Below are 21,235 nucleotides of genomic sequence, written 5' to 3'. Positions count from 1 at the left end.
CTCATACTTTTATGAATGCTAAAAATGAGATGGAACATCTTGTAGGAGTTGCAGGAATTGGCTTCTGGCTGTTGAGGTGCCCGTATCTAATATGCATCTATAAACATTGCCTGGAGGCAAATGTAAGAGAGAACATGAAACAAGGGTGTATAAAAGTTGAGATAACATTGAGTTAAAAATGGGAATTCATCATCTTCCCTGATTTTATTTTAAGAACAAAGACATCAAAATTTCCCAAACAGAATTCTTACTCTTGTAAGAATTTACTGCTTAGTGAGATTTTATCTTTTTGACTGAAATTCCAACTGGAAAATACATTAGAAGTATTTAAATATTTCTAACAGCTTGTAAAGAGTTTGAAAGTTTTCAATCCTATTCAGTATCGAACTAGATTTTAAATTCCATCTGGGGATAACAACATAATGCTTCAGATTATTCAAATCAAACCAGTGCAAAAGAGATAAAATAGGAACTTTCAATTTCCTCCCCGTTAAAGGTTTTCTTAGTTCAGTTGAGACATATTCCTGATCACATCTTTTTATTTTTTTCTGAAAAGTGAAGGGTGTAATTAAAAAAGAAAACCAGAAAACCAGCACTGAAGCAAATTTATAAAGTTGAATAGTGAGGAGTTGGATAAAATGACCTTCCGAAGTTAAAAAGAAGCTGAAATAGCCAATAATTGAAATGTCACAGGAGAAACTGGCTGCTGAGAAAAAGCAAATATTTAAAGATGAGAAATATTTAACAAGTCACTGGATTAATTTCTCTGCCAAGTTCATCAGAACCAAATGTATTTCTATTTGATGTCAGGGACATCAGGTACAATCTGACTAACCTTATGGGCATAAAACAACCCCAGAGGCCTCTTTAGCCCAGAACAGTTTTAATGCAGGACATGCAGAATGCTGAACAGTTTAACACAGAAAGAAAGAATGTCAGTGAACATATAATTTTCAGTGAGGGAGATCCACCTTGGTATTGAAGACAAAGGATGGGATTTTATGAAAGAAAGTTACTACTCTATGAATAACTGCTTGTGCTTCCATCTTTTACTGCTTGACTCTGAAGGAGCTGCTGTTGCAGCAGAATCCAGCTCTTTTATTAGAAGCTAAGCATGAGATACTCCTGTCACTTGACATACATAAGATTTATGTCCCTTCAGGGCGCTGTTGTGAGTTTTGCTTTTCTACTTCACTGGTTTCTCACCATCTTTACTCCATGGAAATATAGTGATTAGCCAACAATCGCAAATTTTAATTAAATTGAGATTTCAAGGTGATTCCTGCTCTGTTTTCTTGATTTCCAGCCTAGTTGCAGGGACTTAGCAAAAGTAGATACTTTTATTTTGAACTGCAACAAACTGTGACCACTCATATTCAGAGGGTTGGGTCTTAGAGGGGTGGAAAAAAAAAAAGAAAAAAAAAAGAGAGAGAGAGAAAAAAAAGTCTCCAGACAAGAGTCTGCCTATGCTGTCTATGCATGCTTTGAAATTATTAAGAATTCCAGTTCCTCCTAATTCTTCCTACTGACAGAGGGGGAATGAAGCTGGTCAAAGGAAAGTGGCCAGTGCCCTGGTGGACACAGATGGACAGATGGACAGCTCCTGCTCAGGCTCAGCACCTCATCCCCATCCTCCTGAAGGAGCAGCATCTCAGGGAGCCCGGTCAGTGAAGCAAGAGCTGCACTCTCCCCACTGACCAAGTCTCTGCATGCTCACTCCTTGGGGCTGCTGCCTGCTGGCGGTGTCACCACTCACACTGGGACAAGGGAAACCCTCAGCTGCTGCTGTTTCTGCAAATATCTGAAAGGTTCACCTTCAGTGCCTTTTTCACTGGAATAGCTTGTGGAATTTAGAGTTAGGCTGACTACTGCAAAACCTCAGCCATATATTTCAGGTCAGTGTCAATTTTACGTCTGTGTGCACTACTTTAAAAAAGAAGCATAAACATGCTATTAATAATAGCAATGACAATGTCTGTTCCAATACGAGATGATTTGGATATGTTTATGGCAGCCCATGATGTAATTTACATGCAACTGAACTGGTGAGATTTACAACTGGAACAGTAGATCATCTCTGTGTACATCTTTATTTGGACAGTCCCTATATTATTATTATATGGATAAAATTAATGTTTTAAAGGACTATATAAAGCCCAGCCTAAGTTTGTTCATTAAACACTCAACACATGATATTTTAGAGACCGAAAGGGGAAAAATAATTAAACAATTTCCATAATTCAGTACTGTAGCTGGTGACTGCATTGACAAGGTCACCATGCTAAACTGACATCATCCACACCACATCCAACTTCCAAAAATCCTCCACTATTTGCATGGTGATACCTGTAAAGTGTCAGACTCCTAAGTGTATTTTTCCCTTTCTGCCTGTTTAATAAGCAATTTAATTTTTAAAATTAGTACTTCAGTATACTTTTAATTTATGGGACAAAAAAAAAGCTTAAATGCTCTGTTGAGCTTTTTTTGGCTACCTGTAAAAGCCACAATTTTTTCCTCTACTACATATAAATTTTATTTCCAAAGGTAACTCTCATTGACTCAGATCACCAACAGTTTCTTCTGTAATTAGAAGCTTATTAGGTTGCTATTTACAGTATAAGTGATCAATACTTTTCATTCTGGATCAGACAGTGGCAAAGCTCTAATAATTGTTATTAAATGTAAGAGAGATACTGTAACCAAAGCAAACATGAAAAAATCTTCAAAAAGCATATACTATACTGGGATATCATTAAAATTCCCGATACTGGCTAAAATGTTTAATGTGCTGAATACAAATGGTATTTTAAAGAAAGATTTGTGGATCAAAGATTTAATAATCATAATGTTTAGGAATTTGTTTCGAAAATATTTTTAATTGGATAATGTCAGACTTCTGAGTTGCAATGCTATGTTCATTAGCATTTCAATGGGCTATATTATCAACTCCTTTTGACATAAAAGAATTTGATTCATTTTTAAAATCATGAATCTCATAATCTTTTTTCCTGCTGCCACTAGTTTTCAATAATTTGATTATTTTCTACAAGAAGAGCAACAGGAACCACATGGGCTTTGCTGGTAATGATGGTCTATATATCTCTTCTCCAAAAGCAGCCCTGCTGCCTTTGAAAGTAATTTGCAGTTTCTTATCAACACAGAATTAAAAAGTAATATTGTCTAATTTGTTATGTTCAGTGGCACAGAGTGCTGTAGAATTCTATCACATACAAATCGCTTTGAAACCTGTATTATGTGACCATAATCAAGACTACATAAATGAATTTCAAAATTTATGAAAGTGTTTATTATTAGACAAGAAAAAATCTCAAAAGATGAACTTGCAAATAGGTTTAATAGTCTCTTAGCAAGATGTGTATTTTGCACACTCAAACCTCAGTGCAGTTCATAAAATAGTAATTTGTACTTTATAGTTGTATTGCAAATAACTGATCTGGACATTTCAGAGCAGGACAGGGCATAACTGTGTAAATCTCAGAGTAAATCCATACATTCAACATGATGAACTCCTTGCTTGCAGAAGTTATCTTCTACTTCCAATAGGAACAAAAACTGATTACTGTTGATCACTTAGACAAAACTGCTTGTAACAGTCAACAAGCCATCACAGTAAGGTATAAAGACAGCCCTTAGGAGAAATGCTGCCTATCTGATGACATTTAAAGCTTTAAAGTATTCCTTCTAGCTACTGCAGGAAATCACCACGAGCCAGCGCAGGCTGCCAATGTCACTGAGTGAGAACCAAGGGATTAGATCATGTATGCTGGTAACACTGCCATCCAAACCACTAAATCATGGAGCTGGTCTTGCAAACAGTTCATCATGTCAGCAATGCCAAGGTCTGTGGTAGGAACTACCAGGGTGAGAAAAGCCTGTCACACGGGTGCATGTGCATGATGCTGCCTTGCAGTTGGATCAACCATCCTTTTGTGTTGATTTTAGCAGTTCTACGACATAAAGCAGTTTAAATGATGTCCTACTACCTACCTCTTGTCCCTCTACAATGTTTTGATAAGAGAAGTAAGGCATGAAGTTCCTGTAGGTGTTTAATCTGACATTATCAGGAATGTACAAACAGATGATGATGTTTTAGCAGAGCAAATAAATTGTATGTCACTTTTTTATTAAACAAAGAGTATAATTACTGGACTATATTATCACAATGGAAGCATAGAAGACCACAGACTGTACAGCTGAAACCCTGTAACAAAATTTGTTCCTCATATTTAAAGAAATGTATCTTTATCAAGCTTTCACAATGGCTGCATCTTGCTAATGTAAAGAATCTTCACTCTTGTTAAGGCTAGATGATTATAATTAAAAGACAAATGTACTGTTAGAAGGTTCTACGCCACACTCTATTTTTATGAGAATTTAACTGAAAGACATACATTATACCTGCATGTGAATTATAATGGCTTCTCAGCAGGGAACGCAGAATCACTTACAGTACGTAAACATTTAAAGAGGAAAATGCTAACACACTGAAAGAGTTTAACATCAGTAGCAATCTATCAAATGAAGAAGTTTCATCAAGTCCACTCTCTGGGAGAACATTCACCATTAGACAAAAGCCTGGCATTCTTGATAGTCTGAAGTTCAAACAATTTGAAAACCAAAACCATTCAATGAGATAAACAAGATTTTAAGAAAACCGTCATCTTATTTCTCAGGTAAAAGCCAGAATTAAAATAATAATTATTAAAATAATGCAACCAGGTTGCTTTACAGGCAAATTTACACACTGTCTCTTTAAAACACTGCATGCCCAAAAGCCTTTTGGGTTTGGAATGTAGCACTGCACCAAGTATTTCACAAAGCCTCTAAATATCACAAGAAGCTTTTTTTAAGAGAGAGAAAAGAAAAATTAAATTCCAGCTGACTGAGACTGTTCTAGCAGGAGTGCCTCATCTTAGCTCCCAGACCTGGAATTTCAGATAAACAACAGAGGACAGCAAACAGATTTTTTTTTTTGGACCTTTTTTTTTTTTTTTTTTTTTTTTTTTAACACGTCCTTTTGTAATGCGGCTACAAGACTGATGAGCTCAGGGACAAAGTGAGTGAGAGTGCAAGTGCCATCAGGGTGAGCTGTGTGCTTAGATAGAAGCTGGTGGGATGAGCCAGGGAATTCTCCGCGGATATGTGACTGGTGGAGACTCCCGCTGTGTTGTCCTTCCCGAGAGCGTTCTGCAAGACACAACACCTTCCTCGGTCACCAGCACGATATTTTCATTGCAAAGCATTCAAGTCTACATCATGAAATTCATCTTTTTTTGGTCCGTGTCCCGCCCTCTGTTCATACTTATACATCAGTCTCATAAATTGAATGATAAAAAGGGCATTACGACAGATGCCACAATATTTTGAAGTTAATTAACAACATTACTGCACACTTCAGAAAAGAGAAGACTATAAAAAAATTCATACTTCAGCAATGCTTCCATGTGTAAAAGTATGGCATTTTTTTGGGAATCTGTGTTTATCATATATTTATGCCAGTTTAATTTTACAACAGCAAAAGCAGGACCCTAGAGAAACGGCATCTTCTGGGCAGTCAACAGAACAAGTTTGTTTGACAAGTTATTTCTGGATAACAATAAATAAAATTTAATCTATAGGTGCAGATTATCCTTGCAAGGTGCAATGGTGTTTGCTACGGGATCTGCCTAAACATGTCCCATACAGCTACTGAAATAATAAAGTCACCAGAGGACGCTTCTAGCCCAACTCTGAACTTCTAAATCCAAACATAACAAAACTGCCAGGACATGAGTGAGGTAGCCCATGATAATCTTGACAGACTCGGAATGTCTTTTCTTATGGTGAGGCACCTGTGCTGTGAGATATCCAAGATCCACACTTACCTCATTAAGACAGAGCTCTGTATCTGCAGATTCATTGGATTTTCGCTTCTTCTGTGCCTATGAACAAATACAAATTTTATTCCCTGTGCAATTTATACTTCCAGCAGCACAAAGCACTTAGATAAATTTGCATCGGTTGTCACAATCCTATAATTTGACAGCGATTTGCACATGATTAGCAAATAAACTCCAAATGTACCTGCATGTTTTCCAATAACATTCACATTCTCATTTGAATTTACAGCAAAATTTCAAACAGTCAACTAAGGGTACTTAGTAATTACAATGATGAGTGCCATCAGCTGCAGAGAACATGTTATCTTCTATGGCCCCTTAAAAATGGTGCTCGATGTTCATGAGACAAAATGAAATATGACAGTTAATAATTACTCTAATACCACTGCATATTAACAAATAATCGATGATATAACTCAGTTTCAGGAAAATATACAACACAGGAATATTTTACACTTAATGATTCTTGCGATTTTCCCAACTCTTATGACAAAAATATTAATATTATTTGAATACATTTCATTGCTGCCTGAGAATCTCTTCTACAAAGCTGCACAAAAGAACACAGACTCAAGCAAGAAGCATTTCAGGTGACATGGTCCAAAATGGAAGCAGCAGCCTGCGCTCTGTCCAGCAGCAGGAGGTGTTTAATATTCCCATTTCTCAAGTGAACAAGTCTGGGCTGGGTGTTTTCTGCTTTTCCACAAGAGCAGCACTAATCCCCATGGTGTGGAAGGTGCTCTCATTAAGCAGTGCTATGGCTGACTTGAGCACTTCAGTGATTCTCAGTATCACTTCTTTCTTTGTATATTCCAGAAACAAACCAAGCACCCTTTTATAGGAGGTAACTGCGCTAAAGTAAATCAGTTCTTGTAAGAGAAGACTTGGGTTTCCAAAACTACTGACTGCACTGGGCACAGCTGGTGCTTCCACCTGGAAGTTTTGTTGGACCTGCAACTTATTTCCTGCCAAACACGAAGATCTGAATCTCAGAGTGCTGCATTCATTTTACATTGCAGAATCTCGCTGGTTTAGGCAGTGATGGCCAGGACTAAAGCTGATGTGAGAAAGTGCTGAGCAGTCTGATTTTATGCCCTCAAAAATTCAGTTCCACATACAGCTATTTTATTTCATATCTGAGAGCCACTGGTTCTGCCAACGGATACAAAATTATCCTTGACCTAATTACTGATTTTAGAATTCAAATGAAGGAACTGAACTTCTTATTAGGAAAAAAATATTCTCTGCTTTTGATGACACATGAACATATTACAGACAACTGAAAAAGTGAAACAGCTGGAGTTTAAGAGAAAGACAGGTATAGTAAGGATACACACTGAATATATAGTGATAGTTTTCATATATATGACAAAATAATAGCTCAATTTATTAATAAACACCCTCTGTAAAAATTCCTTCTTACATATCCTTTCTACTAATTAGTACCATTAAAGTGGTTATGGCAAGCATAAATTTAACTGCCTAAATGGAAAAATAAATGCCTAGAAGTAAATTTACAACAAAAAGAAGCATCACAGTGAATCCTTCATGCTGTGCTTGCAGTGGATAGGAAATGTCTTTCAAAGGCAACTGGGGAGCTTTCAAATCCTAAATGGCTGGCTCCAAGGAGACAGGTAAAGGAGAAACTAGACTTAAATCCTGGTTTTCTTACGTCCATAACACCCCTACTACCTTGAACTGGAATGTGAGGCTGCAGATAAAGCCTCTGGATCAGAGGTTCAGATCCTGACAGTGTAGGCTGCAAGGACCATACATGCCTCGTATTTCTTAGTTTGTCACTTATTGCTAACTTTCCTATTCCCACAAGTGTTTGTTTATTTGAAACACTGCTTTGCTGCTTACACCTTCATCAGTCAAGTGGATTGATAGCACTGTGATAACTACAGGTCTACACCTGGTAGTTGGTCTCAACACCAAAGTCAGAATTTATATGCCTTTTGTACTGTGCTTATCAAATGAGTAAAGAGAAAAAACATCATTATTTTGCTATATGAAGTCTTCCTTTACTTCATTCAGCCTGAAAACAATAGAGTGAAGCAGCTGAAACACATTTACCTTTGAGAACACCTTATTTTAAGGGTAAAATCAACAGCTAGAAAAAAAAAATCACCATAAAAAGGCCCTTTTCAACAATTTTGATAAACATTTTCTGGTTTTCGTTTGGAAAGTGATACTTCTCTGTGTCCATACACTTATTGTAGACATTGTAACACCAACAACACTTACTCATGTGCATCCTCTCTTATATCCTCCTCTCTTATAACACTGAAAAGCAATTTTAATAATCAGTCAGGTTTTTCCTGTCTCAAAACAGAAAGGACTGTATCTTCTATTTAAAAAATGCAACAAAAATGCAAGCTTTTATTGGGAGGAAGGTAAAGGGAAAGAAGAAAAATGTCATTTTGAGGATGAGATGAGACATTATATGCCAAGTTTCAAATTGGAGGAGTACATTTTTAGTGTTGAGTTATAAACCTGTGAGAATGGGTTATAATGGAAATACTGGCATGGGCTGCACTACTGGAATGCAACAGTGCATCACTAAATCACAAATAATGGGATAAAAACCCCATACATGTTGAAGAGAGTGCTTTAGTGAATGTCCTTTACTTACAACTGAAGCAAAAAATTCTTCCTGCCCTGTTTTGGACAGGAAAAGCTCTACACCCAGCAGAACTCTTTGTTTGTGCTACAGTGAGTGAACACCTCATCAGAGATTAAAAAAAAAAATTAAAAAAATGAGGGTTTGGAGGTAATCATAATAGCTCTTGTGGAAACAGACATGCATTAGACAATTAGACATGCAATGGACATGGGAGACATGCATTTGAGTTAAAGATACCCTCTGCCGTTAGATATTTACTTTTTAACATCTTCCATTATCCTAAAAAATTAAACAAGAAAATTGAATGTCCATCACGTACAGCTGCAGACAATTCTGGAATAAATGCACCATCAGTTAATTTGGGAATTGAGAGTTGTTCATTATGCAAGATGCTAAAGATTCACTGCCAATCCCATCTCAGGTATCCAGCTTGCCTACAAAGCAGGCATGGTGTTTTCATGTGTTCTAGAAGTACCTGACTCCACAGGAGTAAAAGAGCACACATAAATGGCTAAGTTGCCTGTATTCAAATTTGTATTCTTTTAAAATTTTAATATAAAGCTGTTTATCTGGTGATGAAAAGATCTATGGGGATTCCCTCATTAAATTAAAAAAAAAAAAAAAAAGCAGGGCTGAGCTAATAAAAAAAAAAAAAACAGTGAAGTAAAATCATCTTAAAATAAGTGCCTAACAAAGATGTATGAGTTCTTTTCTACTGAGGAAAAATAGGATTTGCTAATGACTTACTTAATGACACACTGAGCTGTGACGTCTCTCAGTCTTTAAAACAAAGTTACATAAGATGGGCTGACACTTACTCCAGCTTTGCAGGGAACTGTAATACATTAATGTGAGCTACTCTGACAAAGCTATGTCCATACAGCCAACAGATTTGACCTCACTTAAGCTTTTATATTTTCTAAAAATGAATACCTCCTTTCCCAAAGAATCTTCTCACTGTAGCAGTACAAGCAACAGATGATATTTAGATGTAATTGTATTTAAGCACTTCATGATGAGCTTCAGTATCATGTCTGTTAGTCATATACAAGCCTTGCTTTGGTCTCAAAACCCTTAGCTTTCAATACCAGAATTAAATATTGGACTTGGTCAGGGGCTGGTAGAACAACCAACAGCATGTTCAGAAAAAAAAAAAAAAATCTCATTCTCAGAAGCAAAATTTTACTTCGTTCTTTCCTAGAAAGAGAATTAAATCACACAAGAGAGTGGTTTTCTGAACAGAAATATTGCTTATAGAGATGTTTCTCCTTCAGAAGACTCTGTGGACCTCCATGTTTCCTTCTGATCCCAATGCATCCTAGATGAGTTAAACTGCATGTCCCTAATTAGTCTTCTCTTGCCCTGCACCAAATAGTTATCGTAATATCCTCCTAAAATAACTCCCTGCTTTCCATTCCCCAAATGCCTTTGGATCCATCCTCTGCAGACACTACAACTCTGAATTTATGCCCAGAAATGCAATCTTGCAGTTATGCACCCAGCTTTTGCAAATCCCAGCACTGCATGGTTAATAAAGGCATTAAACTCTGCAGCAGTGTCTCACCAGGAGTCAGAACACACACCTATGGCTTTTCACCCAGCAGTATTTTTATATGTTCAGTACAGCATCAATTTATGTTACTCAAAGCAAGGGAAAGTTCTGACTAGGGATGTCTCCAAAGGAAGGTGAGCTGTAATGAGAGGGAGGGAAGGGAAGGAGAAGGATGCAAAGGGAACTGAATGCATTGGATCTGAATGCAAACAGGCACAGAGTGAGCACCTAAATTCAGAACCCAGCCCCTTTCTTTAGCTACACACTTTGGGCTTTATGAGCTTTATGGAACATACTGCTTGGACAGAGAGAGGCAACAGAAGCGTCCTTAGGACAGGTATCTGCTAGGTAGGCTGTTTGTACAGCTGATTTTAATGAGTGAGCCCTTGTCCTCTCCTGACATCCTAGTTAGTTATGCCCATATTAACCAGCCTTTCTGAAGAAGAGGGACAAATCTCCCAGAATGCATCCCTCAAATGACCACAACAAATGAGGGTGTTTGTTCTTTTTTGTTCTTCTCCTGTGTTGATTAGAGAGATTTACTATGCAACTAACCTGCTTTCCCCAACAGCAGGACACAAACAATAAGCAGAGAAATATACAGATTGAAAAAATGCAATCAGTTTAACTCTTCTGTGCTCACTAAGTGGATGGTGCATCTATCACAACTGACAATACTATTTTCTTATTAGCACAGGAGTACTATGCTGCACTGGAGTATAATTACTTTCAACAGGGAAGATAAGAAAAGTATGGGTCAGAGACACAGGCCACTGAAATAAGGATCTAATTCAGCATGGGGTAATTCTGAAACCCATACCATCCAGCCAGAGTGCAGAGCTATTTAAGCTCTAAAAACAATCAGCTCTGCACTGTCCTAGAACAAAACAGCCAGATCTTTTCTCTGCTTTTTTGTTGTTTTTTTGGTTTGGTTTTTCTTAATCCCTCTATGCTGAATCAACCCTCAAGATACAAGATCAGGGCATGAAATTATCAGTTGTTGTTCTGCATCAAAGCACTACAGTTCTGTCATGACACTTCCAGGAGAGAAGAAAGTATCTTCTAGAAACAAGAATCATGAAGACATTACTGGCACTGTGCTCCAGAGCTACACAGATAACAACCAGAACAGAAAAAAGCAAATTACAAGTTTTTCAGCTGAGACACATTAAATAAAGCAAGCCAAGCATCCCACGGTGCCCAAATATGCACTGGGAAAACACACACTGAGGGGTTTTTTACAGCATTCCCCTTATCCCTCAACATTAATAAATTCTTGCTGGATTTGAGGACTAAAACATGAGAAACAAGAAACAGAGAGCAACCTTAAAGCAAGGTTGTTTTCTGGGCAGGAAAGAGAAGGTCTATAGGAATCCTCTGGAAAAGGGGCTGGAACAAAGGCAGGTCACTGTTGTGCTAAAGCCAGATTTCCAGCTCTGCAGTCACCAAGGAGGGAGCACTGCCCAATCCTTCTGGATGGGGCCAGGTGGGCTGGGAACAGCATCTCCTTCCCAGACTGCAGGGGAAAAATGAATCAAATCAGCTCTGGTCTAACAGGCACCGTAGACACTTGGGGCTACTGATAGATGCAGATGGAAACACACATAGCAGAAGACACCACTTCAGAAATCTAAGAAATGGGCAGAGGAGCTGACAAAGTCTGACATGGATAGAGGGAAAACTCCCTTTGATTTGCAAATCGTTAGAATATTTGATTGAAGGGATAAGAATTGAAAATAATCCTCCCAAAATAATCTGAACAGAGCGTGGAAGGAAGGAAAGATGACCTATATTATATTAATTATTGCTGGACCATTCCCAGATCCTTATGTTAATTAACATGAGACCTCATTAAGCTCCATCTCTCACTGCACTTATATGGCTGGGATAACATGGCACAAAAATTGCCTAACAGCCATCTTAAAGGTTTTATAAAAAACAGATCCTATGAGAAACACCAAACTGATCAAACAGCTTACAAGGACCAGACACAGAGATCTTCAAATATTTATTTCAAGCAATTAGTTTCCCAGTGAGCACAGCACAAAATATGACACCCAGCCAAGACAACTGAGCTGACTTACCTTTCATGGCAGTACAGTAACTTGCTAACAATTTTGTTTTCATGTTCAGTCATTCATTTAGCTGAGTAAAATGAATTTCTATAGTCCCAGATTCTTCCTGCCTATTTTTAGGGGATATTATGCAATTCTCCTAATATGGTCTTTTTATGGATTTGCCACAAGCAAATATTTTTGTGTTAAGAAGGGCAGAGGAGGAAACAGAATACTAAAAAGCAGAGACTGAGTAAGTTTTATTAGGTTAATATCTCAACATCTTGGGCTGCCTAGGTTGTTTTGTGTTTTTTCTCTAGTTATAAAACTAAACGTCCATGTAACCCAAAGTCGAGTTGCTTTGGATTTTATTATTAAAATGCATTTCCCCAGTGAGTCACCACAGGCATCAACCCAGTGCCATGGACAGCAGTTACACGTAGCATGTGTCTGCTACACACTGAACAGCACCTGAAGAAAAACAGCAGGAACACAAAGCCATTGCACTCCCAGTTAAAAGACATACTCAGCTTTTAATGTTGAGGAATGGTAAGTAACTGAAGCACTGGAGATCCCAGAGCATTTCTCTGTGCTGCAGTGTGTGGGCTCACAAGTCTGAATACATGAACAAAGTCGTTCAGCTTGGCAGCAGGTAGAGGTGCTGCCTCCTGGATCAGGCTGGGCTGTGGTGTGTTGGATCCCAGAAAGCTGGGGTTTTTGAGCTTTCTGTGCTTTCTGGCACTGACCCCCTGGATAACACTGCTTTAGACCTGAGACCTTGGAGAAGGCTTCCAAATTTGAGTGAGGGAGTTAAAGTCCTGGGTATGTAGTTAAATAGAAGTGTGTGATTTCACATGGTGAAGGGTTTTGAATTTGAGGGTTTTAGAATATAGTAATAAGTATGGGATAAGATGGAGGATTTGGGGTGGTGTCTCCTTTCGGTGATCTTCTTCATGCTTTCAAGCAGTAGTTTGTGGTTGGACAGTTAGTGCTGCACTGTGGGTCAAAGGAGTTTGGTTATTGGGTCAAAAGTATAAATAATATAGGTATTAATTCTCTATTGGACTGTTTTGCTTTAAAATACCTTGTAACTAGCTGGATTCACCTCCATTTTTCTCACGTTCAGCTGGTAGCTAGGAGTGTTGCTGAACTTTATGTACTTAAGATAAGATTTAATAAACAACCAAGCGGAAACATGAGAGAATTTGTTTCCTTCATGTGTTTTTTTTAATCCTGGCTCTGAGAATAAACTTCAGACAAGCCACTAATTAAGTGGTGCAAACAACACCACACCATTGGTGCACTGGAGTGTGGTGGGAACAGCCCCGAGCAGATGTCAGCCACAGCTACTGCAGGACCACAGAAGCTCAGCCAGAACAGCACAGACCTGCCCTGGGCTCATGAGCCTTGGAAAGAGGCACCATACCCATGGGGCTGCAGGGCTTCTCCAGGGCAGTATCACCCCCAGGTGTGCCCAGGCAGGGGCTGCTGCCCAGGTGCTCCAGTGTGGGAAATAGAAAAGGTAAAAGACTCTCAGAAAGCAAATCTCAGAGTGAAAAAATGCAAGAAAGTTGGGGATGCAAGGTCAGGAAATAATTGAGCTACCTCTTGTGTAGATATAGGCCTTAGAAAATATGTTAGGCAAGAGTAGAATTATGTAAGCTTAATAATTAAGCTTTACCCATTGTTTTAAACCATTACAATTAAACATTGTTAGAACCAAGAGGTACATGTAAGTATACTAACTGGCTAGAGCAAACACTTCTCAGATTTTAATATTATCTTATTGGCTAAAAAACTTTTAAAAGACCACGTAACTAAGAACAACTGGTCTGCTGTTGTAAACGGCTGAAGCTGTTTCCATCTCCCTTGCTTGGTTCTTAAAATGAGGCTGATGGCCATGATGGAATAAAGGCTTTGAAACAGCTGCTCTGGCAGACCTGTGCTATTGTTTGTATAGGTATATATGTAAATACAAGATAAAAGTATCCCAGAACCAACACTCCAGGACACGCAGAACTCCCTGTGCCTGCTGCTCGCTGGAGAGTTTCCTCCACTGCAGTCACACCCCAGGACAGTGACAGCCAGGACTCTGCTGAGGGAGCCTCCACAGCCAAGAGCAGAGCTGCAGGAGGGATGAATGAGATCCCAGCTCAGCAGGGATGCTCAGCACATCACTCGGCCTCATGAGACTCCAGTTCGGAGCTGTGGGAGGTGGAAGGGATGGAGCAAACCAGGTCAGCGCTCTGGCAGCAGGACCAGGGGTGCTGCTCTGTGGTTCTGCAGCTGGAAGGGAAGATCAGGCAAGCTTGCTTGAACACCAGTCTGCACAGGGCCCTGAGTGCTCAGCACCACAGGCAGCTTCCCTCCCTGCCACGCCAACCTTGAGCAACTGGTATTACTGCTGCTTTTCTGAGCACTGCACTCAGAAACTCATACATTTTAAAAGGGAACGGCCATGAACATCTGCTTTTTGTTAAGTGCCTAAAAATGTTCAGGACTTTCTATTAACAATATGTGTATGCATGTGTGCATTGTGAGTACTGGCATGGTTGAACAGACAAAAAAAAAAAAACAAAAAAAACAAAACACAGAAAGCCTTAACAAGGTGAAAACACTTCAGGTAAAAATTGACTCTGCAATTACAGAGAGGCAAAAGCAAAGGCTACAATAATGTAACAGTGAAGTAAAAGAAAGGTAAAAGAAACCAGCTAGGTGAGCACCCACCCCACAGCCATGCCCTCCCTGCCTCTGTTTAGTTCGCACATTTCAAGCTCAACCTATTAATTTCCACAGTTTGGTGGTGATGTACCCAAGTCCCACTAAATCATGGCATGATTCAGAGGGTAGTTCTTTTCTTTTAAAATAATCCACTGTTGAACAGCTGTGATTTGGATAATTAGTGAATTTTGCATTTTTGGCACAATCTGCCCTCCAGAAGTGCTACTGAAATAAAAAATTAAAGCATTCACTCCCTTCTCTAATCCTGTAGCTGAATTTCACAGGTGCACAGATGCATCCTCAGAACTGGCAGGGCTGCAGTTGTAGTGGAGTTGCTGCAATACTTTTCTCAATTCTTTCTAGCACTGACAATACCATTTAGAATAAAGAAAACTTTTTTTAAAATAGTGGAATCAAATCTAACAAGATGAGTATTTAAAAAAAATACACCGGGTTATGGTGTATTGTGACTTTGATAAGCAGCTATTCCTCAAGAATTCAGCTAGAACCACACACATAATGTGAAGTTTTTTACCCAAACAGTTAATGCTTTGGATCTTTTCTAATATGAAATGCAAGACAACTTCAAGCATAGCTACTAGCAATGTCTATGATAACCTATTTTTATTTTCATTAGAATAAAAGCCTTTAGAAATCTTTATAAAGGTGTCCAAATTCACTACTAGCATTCCTGTTTAATAAATTCTGATGGCATTTTAATTTAAAAAAATGTGAATTATTATCATGCAATTTGAATTACTGGCATTTTATTTTCTAAGACAAGAATATTTTTCAACTGATTTAAGCCATGACTGAAAAAAAAAAAAAGCCAATTGGTCTCATCCACAGATCTCCATTAGTTAACCTAGACTTTGGTTTGTCCTGTCAGGCTCCTAAATGTTATTAAAAGGCCTCTGCAAAATGGATCTTAAAACTCAATACTTGTGAGAGACTTTGATGTAGCATCCAACATTCATTCTTGCCTTGCTGAAGTGAGTGAAGGAATGAAAAATCACCCCTTCTCAGAAATACTATCAGTGAAATCCTGACAGTAATTCTCTTTAATGGGCTATCCTACAGTGGACCATACTTTAATGGATGGTATCAGAGTGGCCTTCCTCATATCCCTGATTTACACAGGAATGATGCTCTCACAAACAGCCACGCTGTAATTAATGAAGCTATTCAAAAAAGCACAGAAACTCTTGTAAGAGATCTCTGCAGGATCATGACATTGTTTGAAAGGTGCCTTATGTTTACTGCCCTGATCCCGCCACACCAGCAGGAATTTCTCCACTTGCCAGGAAGTACCAACTGGAAATCCAAAGCAACTTCCTAATATCATCTGCATATATGGCCTGAAATTTGAGAAGCAAGAAGTATGGAGGATTTTTTTCCACCATTGAAACAATTTCTTAAGACACAAAGAAGTACTGTGAAACTTAGATATTTAACAGTTATAATCCCACTAGAACAAAACTGTGTCTATAATGACCAGATTATGCAAAATTGCTTTCATGGGATATAACTCTTCTTTGTTTCATCCCACAAGTTCTTCACAGAAGGACAGAAGGTTCAAATTCATGTTTACATTTAATAAGCTGGAAAATAAAAACAGTTGAATGCTAATAATGTCAGTAATGCAGATCAACATCACTGGGTATATTTTGAAATGTTTCCATACTAAACTGGAAGTAGCTTTAGAAGCTTAGTTGTGACTAGTTTGCCTACATTTTGAAGAATTATTTTGTGGTAGACTGGATAGTTCAGGGGATTATTAATGAGACATACAGACTTAAATTCCAAGGAAGCTTGTTTAATCTAGCTCAGGTCAATACTGTATTCTGTAGTAGTTTTGAAATGAGGAGGTGGTTCTGAAGCACTTTTTCTCTTAAGAGGACAGGTTCAATGCACAGAAGTGGCACTAATTTGCACCTCAGGCAGTGCACTTCATCAGACACCGAGGAATTAATGGGGTATAGGTTTATAATGCTGCAAAGCATGTGGGATGTTTTCCTATGTCCTTCCCTTTCTGTGAGACGAGCTGCTGTGTTGAAAAGGGACAGTTCTACTCTAGCTTCAGGTTTTTGTAAATCTACTGCAAACCCTACAAGAAAAATCTTGAAGGTGTCTTGTGCTACCAAATTTTAACATCCTTTGGTGGAACTCAAGAGAGAGATTATAAAGTTTCACCAAGAAAAGCATCTTAGGAGTGCTATCTGAAGAGAATCTTGATTCATGATGGTTGGCAGCAAATATTTCCCTGAGTGTATAATGGTTTTATTAATAGTTCTGGACTGAGCTGAAGCAAGTAGAAAACAGACCAAGTGAGGGGTGGTTTTTTTGTAATCTCTCTACTCAGATGCATCTAATCCCTCACTAGCATCACCTTTGTCTTCATAGCAAGTTTCAGTGTCAATACATTGCCATCAAGTATCTAGAGAGGAAGCATTAAAAATAAAAATACAACTGTGTGTGTGCCAACCATAGCAGCAATCTGGCTTCTTGTGTTACTCCTGCCTAAAGATCAGAGGGTGGAAAGTCACAAGGATGACAGCATTGCTGGAAATGAGGGATGGGTGTGATGCAGACAGTACCTACTGTGTATTACTGATACTGATACTGCACATTGGGCTGTCCCAGTCAGGAGTAAATTAAATGGGCTCAAGAGATGCCTTGTTCAGTGGCCAACACAGGCTAAGCCTCTCTAGTGCTTGAGAGCAGCATCCTCAGAAGGATTTGGGATGTCACTGTGCTGCTCCCGCTCAGTGACTGCAGACATCCCATAGCTGGGACACTGCACAGACGAATGGAACTGCACTCCAGCAGGCTCTGCACAGAGCAAAGGGCAGCAGGTGATGAACGAGGACTTGCAGAGCACATATGAGCAGATGTGTCTTGCTGGTGTGTACATTATGTGGAGCTGAAGCTTTGCCAGTTGCTCTCTTTAAATGTCCATGGAACACCAGAGTCCAGTCCCCTGTCACAGGGACATAAGCCAGCACAACTGGCATTTTAGGGGCTGTCCCTGTGACATGGACCCAGTTCAGATCCCAGAGAGCAGAGCTCTCTCTCTCGCTGAGGGCACTTGCCAAAGAGCTGCACTGATACTAAATATAACACAAGCCACCAGCCCGAAGGTGAAAAGCCTCTGCCTAATTAATTATTCCTAAGTATTCTCATTAAGATGTTCCCTGGGTACAGACAGAGTGTATTTTTTATCTAAACCTGTTTAGTTGTGCCTATAACAACCTGAATTTCTTCTCTGCATATACCTGCAACTGAGTCCTTAGGAATAATCAGGAAATCTTAATCAAAATTAACATGGGCTGGGTGAACTCTTGATGAGATCAGGATTCTGCAAACAGTTGCAAGAATTTCTCAAAGTTCAAAACCACTATGAAAAAAGGGACAATTATTTTCTACTGAATTTGCATTTGGATTCTGAAACTGTACACAAACAGCCAGATCCCTGCAGACACAGACCCCTACATTCACCCTGAGGACTAGACAAATGCAGGGTGTATGTGACTGAGGTGTGCAGAACAGTACTGCAACACAGAAATCATTACAGACCAGTCAAGACACATGCAAAGGTTAATGCATTACTTTTCCTGCAGAAGGTAAGCCTTTATAAAAACCATATGAACAATGTTCATCAGAACAGTTCTTTTTCATAGAAAGAGATATTTTTTTCAAATATTTTTTCACATTTGTGCAGGCAGAAATTTAGGAATGGTTTTCAGAGATTCTTGTAACTGCTTTGCTTTCATCTTGATTTATATGCCCATTTATCCAACTCTCTGCACAAATTAGGTACTTAGGGCTGCAGGTAGCCTTTTAGAGCCTGCCTGGTACAGGTCTTACCTGCCACGCACATAACAAATTCAAATGCACACATTTCAAATCTGAGGATGAATTCAGAACATCCAAATGTTTAGGGTCGTGTGGTAATGTGTAACTTGCCTCGGATCAGGTTTCTTGAGACTTCTGGAAAATGTCAATCTGGAAAACTATAGCAACATGTAATGCAGTATTTAATAAATTACTGCCTGAACACCTAATTCTGTTTTAAGAAAGACACGAGGGAGGATAATCCTATAATTCTTTAGGAAACACACTGAGTGAACCTATGAAGGATATTCTGTGTTATGCACATCGGTCTGTTTACCCATGACTCATAAAAAGAGCTAAACGTGCAGGAGGGCTTAACCTGATGTGGGATTATTAGGCCAAGTTCACTGACTGGGAACAGGATTTGGTGTGAAATAGTCAAGGCTCTTCTCCAAAGTACTGACTAAAATAAACATTTTGAACTCCTATTGATTTTGATGGCAAGGAACTGAAATGGGTGACAGTGTCTCATGTTCTGGAACTCAATAGCAAATTGAAAAATGCTGTAGAGTAGATGGTTTGAGGCAACATAAAGATCTATTATTCAGGTAAGACAGCTGGTTAGGAATCATGGGGATGAAAAGTAGGAGATAAAGGGTGTGATTTATTCCCAGAATAAAGCAGAAACAAAAATTTCTCTTCAGCTGTTTTGTTATCATTATTTTTTCTTATTAGGAGTATAGATTAGCCAATTTGGTTGAAAGATTGTGTTTCATTTTCTGTCCTACAGACTTGGTTTGATTACTTGAAAAATTAATGAATGCTATGGGAAAGGTTTCAAATTGTAGCTCTTCAACACTGTACTATTTGTGCAGCTATGCTGCCTCGTCAGCAGTGTATGGGTTAGAATGATTACTTATTATTGTATTCTAATTTCCACTGGGCTTTTCTATATTTCATTTGCTGGTGGTAACACAGAATAAACTATTCCTAAAAGTCTTCTTTATTATTCCTGAAATGATTTTGATCATATCTGCCACATGGCAACTGAGAGTCTGGGTAGTTTGTTTTTTAAGACTCTTAAGTCTCTAGGTTACGCTGAAATATCAAAGAATGGTGTGCATACATGTAAGGGGTAATGGATAATTACAATGTACACTTAAGGATAATTGCAATATACACAACTGTGGAGTTATTCCATTTTTACAAGTGTATAAACAAAAGCAGAATTTGATTAGGTCGTGTGATTGCCTCTTTAAAATCAAATGACTTTGTATGTGTAAACATACTTCAGGTACTTGGGTTTGCTGTTGGCAGAGGAAGGCAATGTATCCTCCTTAATCAAGGATAAGGAAGCAGGGTTAATTCCGACATTTTACCCAAATCAAAATGCAGACTTACTCCAATTTCAGCTGCACCCCAGTACAGCCACAACACCCCTCTGCCCTTCACTGTGCCCTCTAGGGCAGCCCAGCCAGCCATGGCATGGAGACTACTCCAGGACCATACAGACTCAGCATCCTTCCAGCTCAGTCTAGTGCAGATTTTGGTGGGATTTTTTTCCCCTGAATCTGCATTTAGCCATTCAATCATGAGAGAAAAATACAGAAAAATAATACAAATAAGTTTCACAGCAGATTAAGTCTATGAGTCAGTTGAGTGTCCAAATATTACAGAATGGATCTGCAAGAAGAAAGGACAAAACAACCCAAACAAAAAGAAAAGAAAACCAACAAATGGAAAACACACAAAAAGGAAAAACAACAAACCAAACCAACCAAACAACCGAACAAAAACAAGACTGGAAAAGGATCTAATGAAGACTAATGGCTAATTGGAAGTGAGGTCTCAGATGTTTCAGGTGTAGATATGCCAGTGAGCATAAGACCATGAAATCTGATCAACCACTTGTCCCAAAAAAGAGCACAGGCTTGCTGTGCTCCAGGAAATAGCTCATCTATAGAAACAACGTGCTGATCATTAAGAGAGTGTCCAGTAGTGTCTGCAAGACTTCAAGAGCCACCAAGGGTGACAGTAAATGAGAAAGTTACAGCACAATGGGACTGTAGTTCCTATCTGTGAGCTTTTCTCTACACACTCATATACACAAGGAGTCACAGAAATCTCAGGCAACAACATTTTTGGGAAAAGACTCTGGGGCAGGCAGCCCTACACCCCACTCCAGGATCTAGGAACATTTCTCCCACCTCTGGGGATTTCAGGGAACATAAGCAGAGACAAGGCAAACCCCTTGACCCTGCACCAGGACTGTGCACAACTCACCAGGGTCTCTCTCACTCAGTGAACCTTCCCCTCCAGGGAATGAGGTTGTACAACAAATTGCTGCCCTGCTCCCCTAAACTCTCACCCCCTCTGCACCATCCCCCTCCAAGATATAGAAGGCAGATAATTCATAAAACTCTATGTATCTGTGACTAAAATGCTCCCCTATCCAGAATTATTCAGCCTCCACACTGTCATTTGTCCTAAGCCACCATACAACAAAGCAAAATCATCAATACGACTTCGATAAAAGTGTTTAAAAGTA

General features: G+C 38.9%; 1 protein-coding gene across 1 annotated transcript in view; it reads right to left on the bottom strand.

Annotated features, from left to right (window-relative positions):
* Positions 1–5,049: 5,049 nt before the first annotated feature.
* Positions 5,050–21,235, bottom strand: part of GFRA1 (GDNF family receptor alpha 1) — a 136,678-nt gene continuing 120,492 nt past the window's right edge. Inside the window, exons 10-11 of the mRNA XM_062496275.1 lie at positions 5,886–5,942; positions 5,050–5,208 (exon numbers count right to left, since the gene is read on the bottom strand). Coding sequence (XP_062352259.1) covers positions 5,050–5,208; positions 5,886–5,942 — 216 coding nt within the window. The remainder of the gene's footprint in view (positions 5,209–5,885; positions 5,943–21,235) is intronic.

This window comes from Cinclus cinclus, chromosome 7, assembly GCF_963662255.1.
Source record: "Cinclus cinclus chromosome 7, bCinCin1.1, whole genome shotgun sequence".
Lineage (NCBI taxonomy): Eukaryota > Metazoa > Chordata > Aves > Passeriformes > Cinclidae > Cinclus > Cinclus cinclus.
This window is presented reverse-complemented; position numbering and strand designations above follow the sequence as displayed.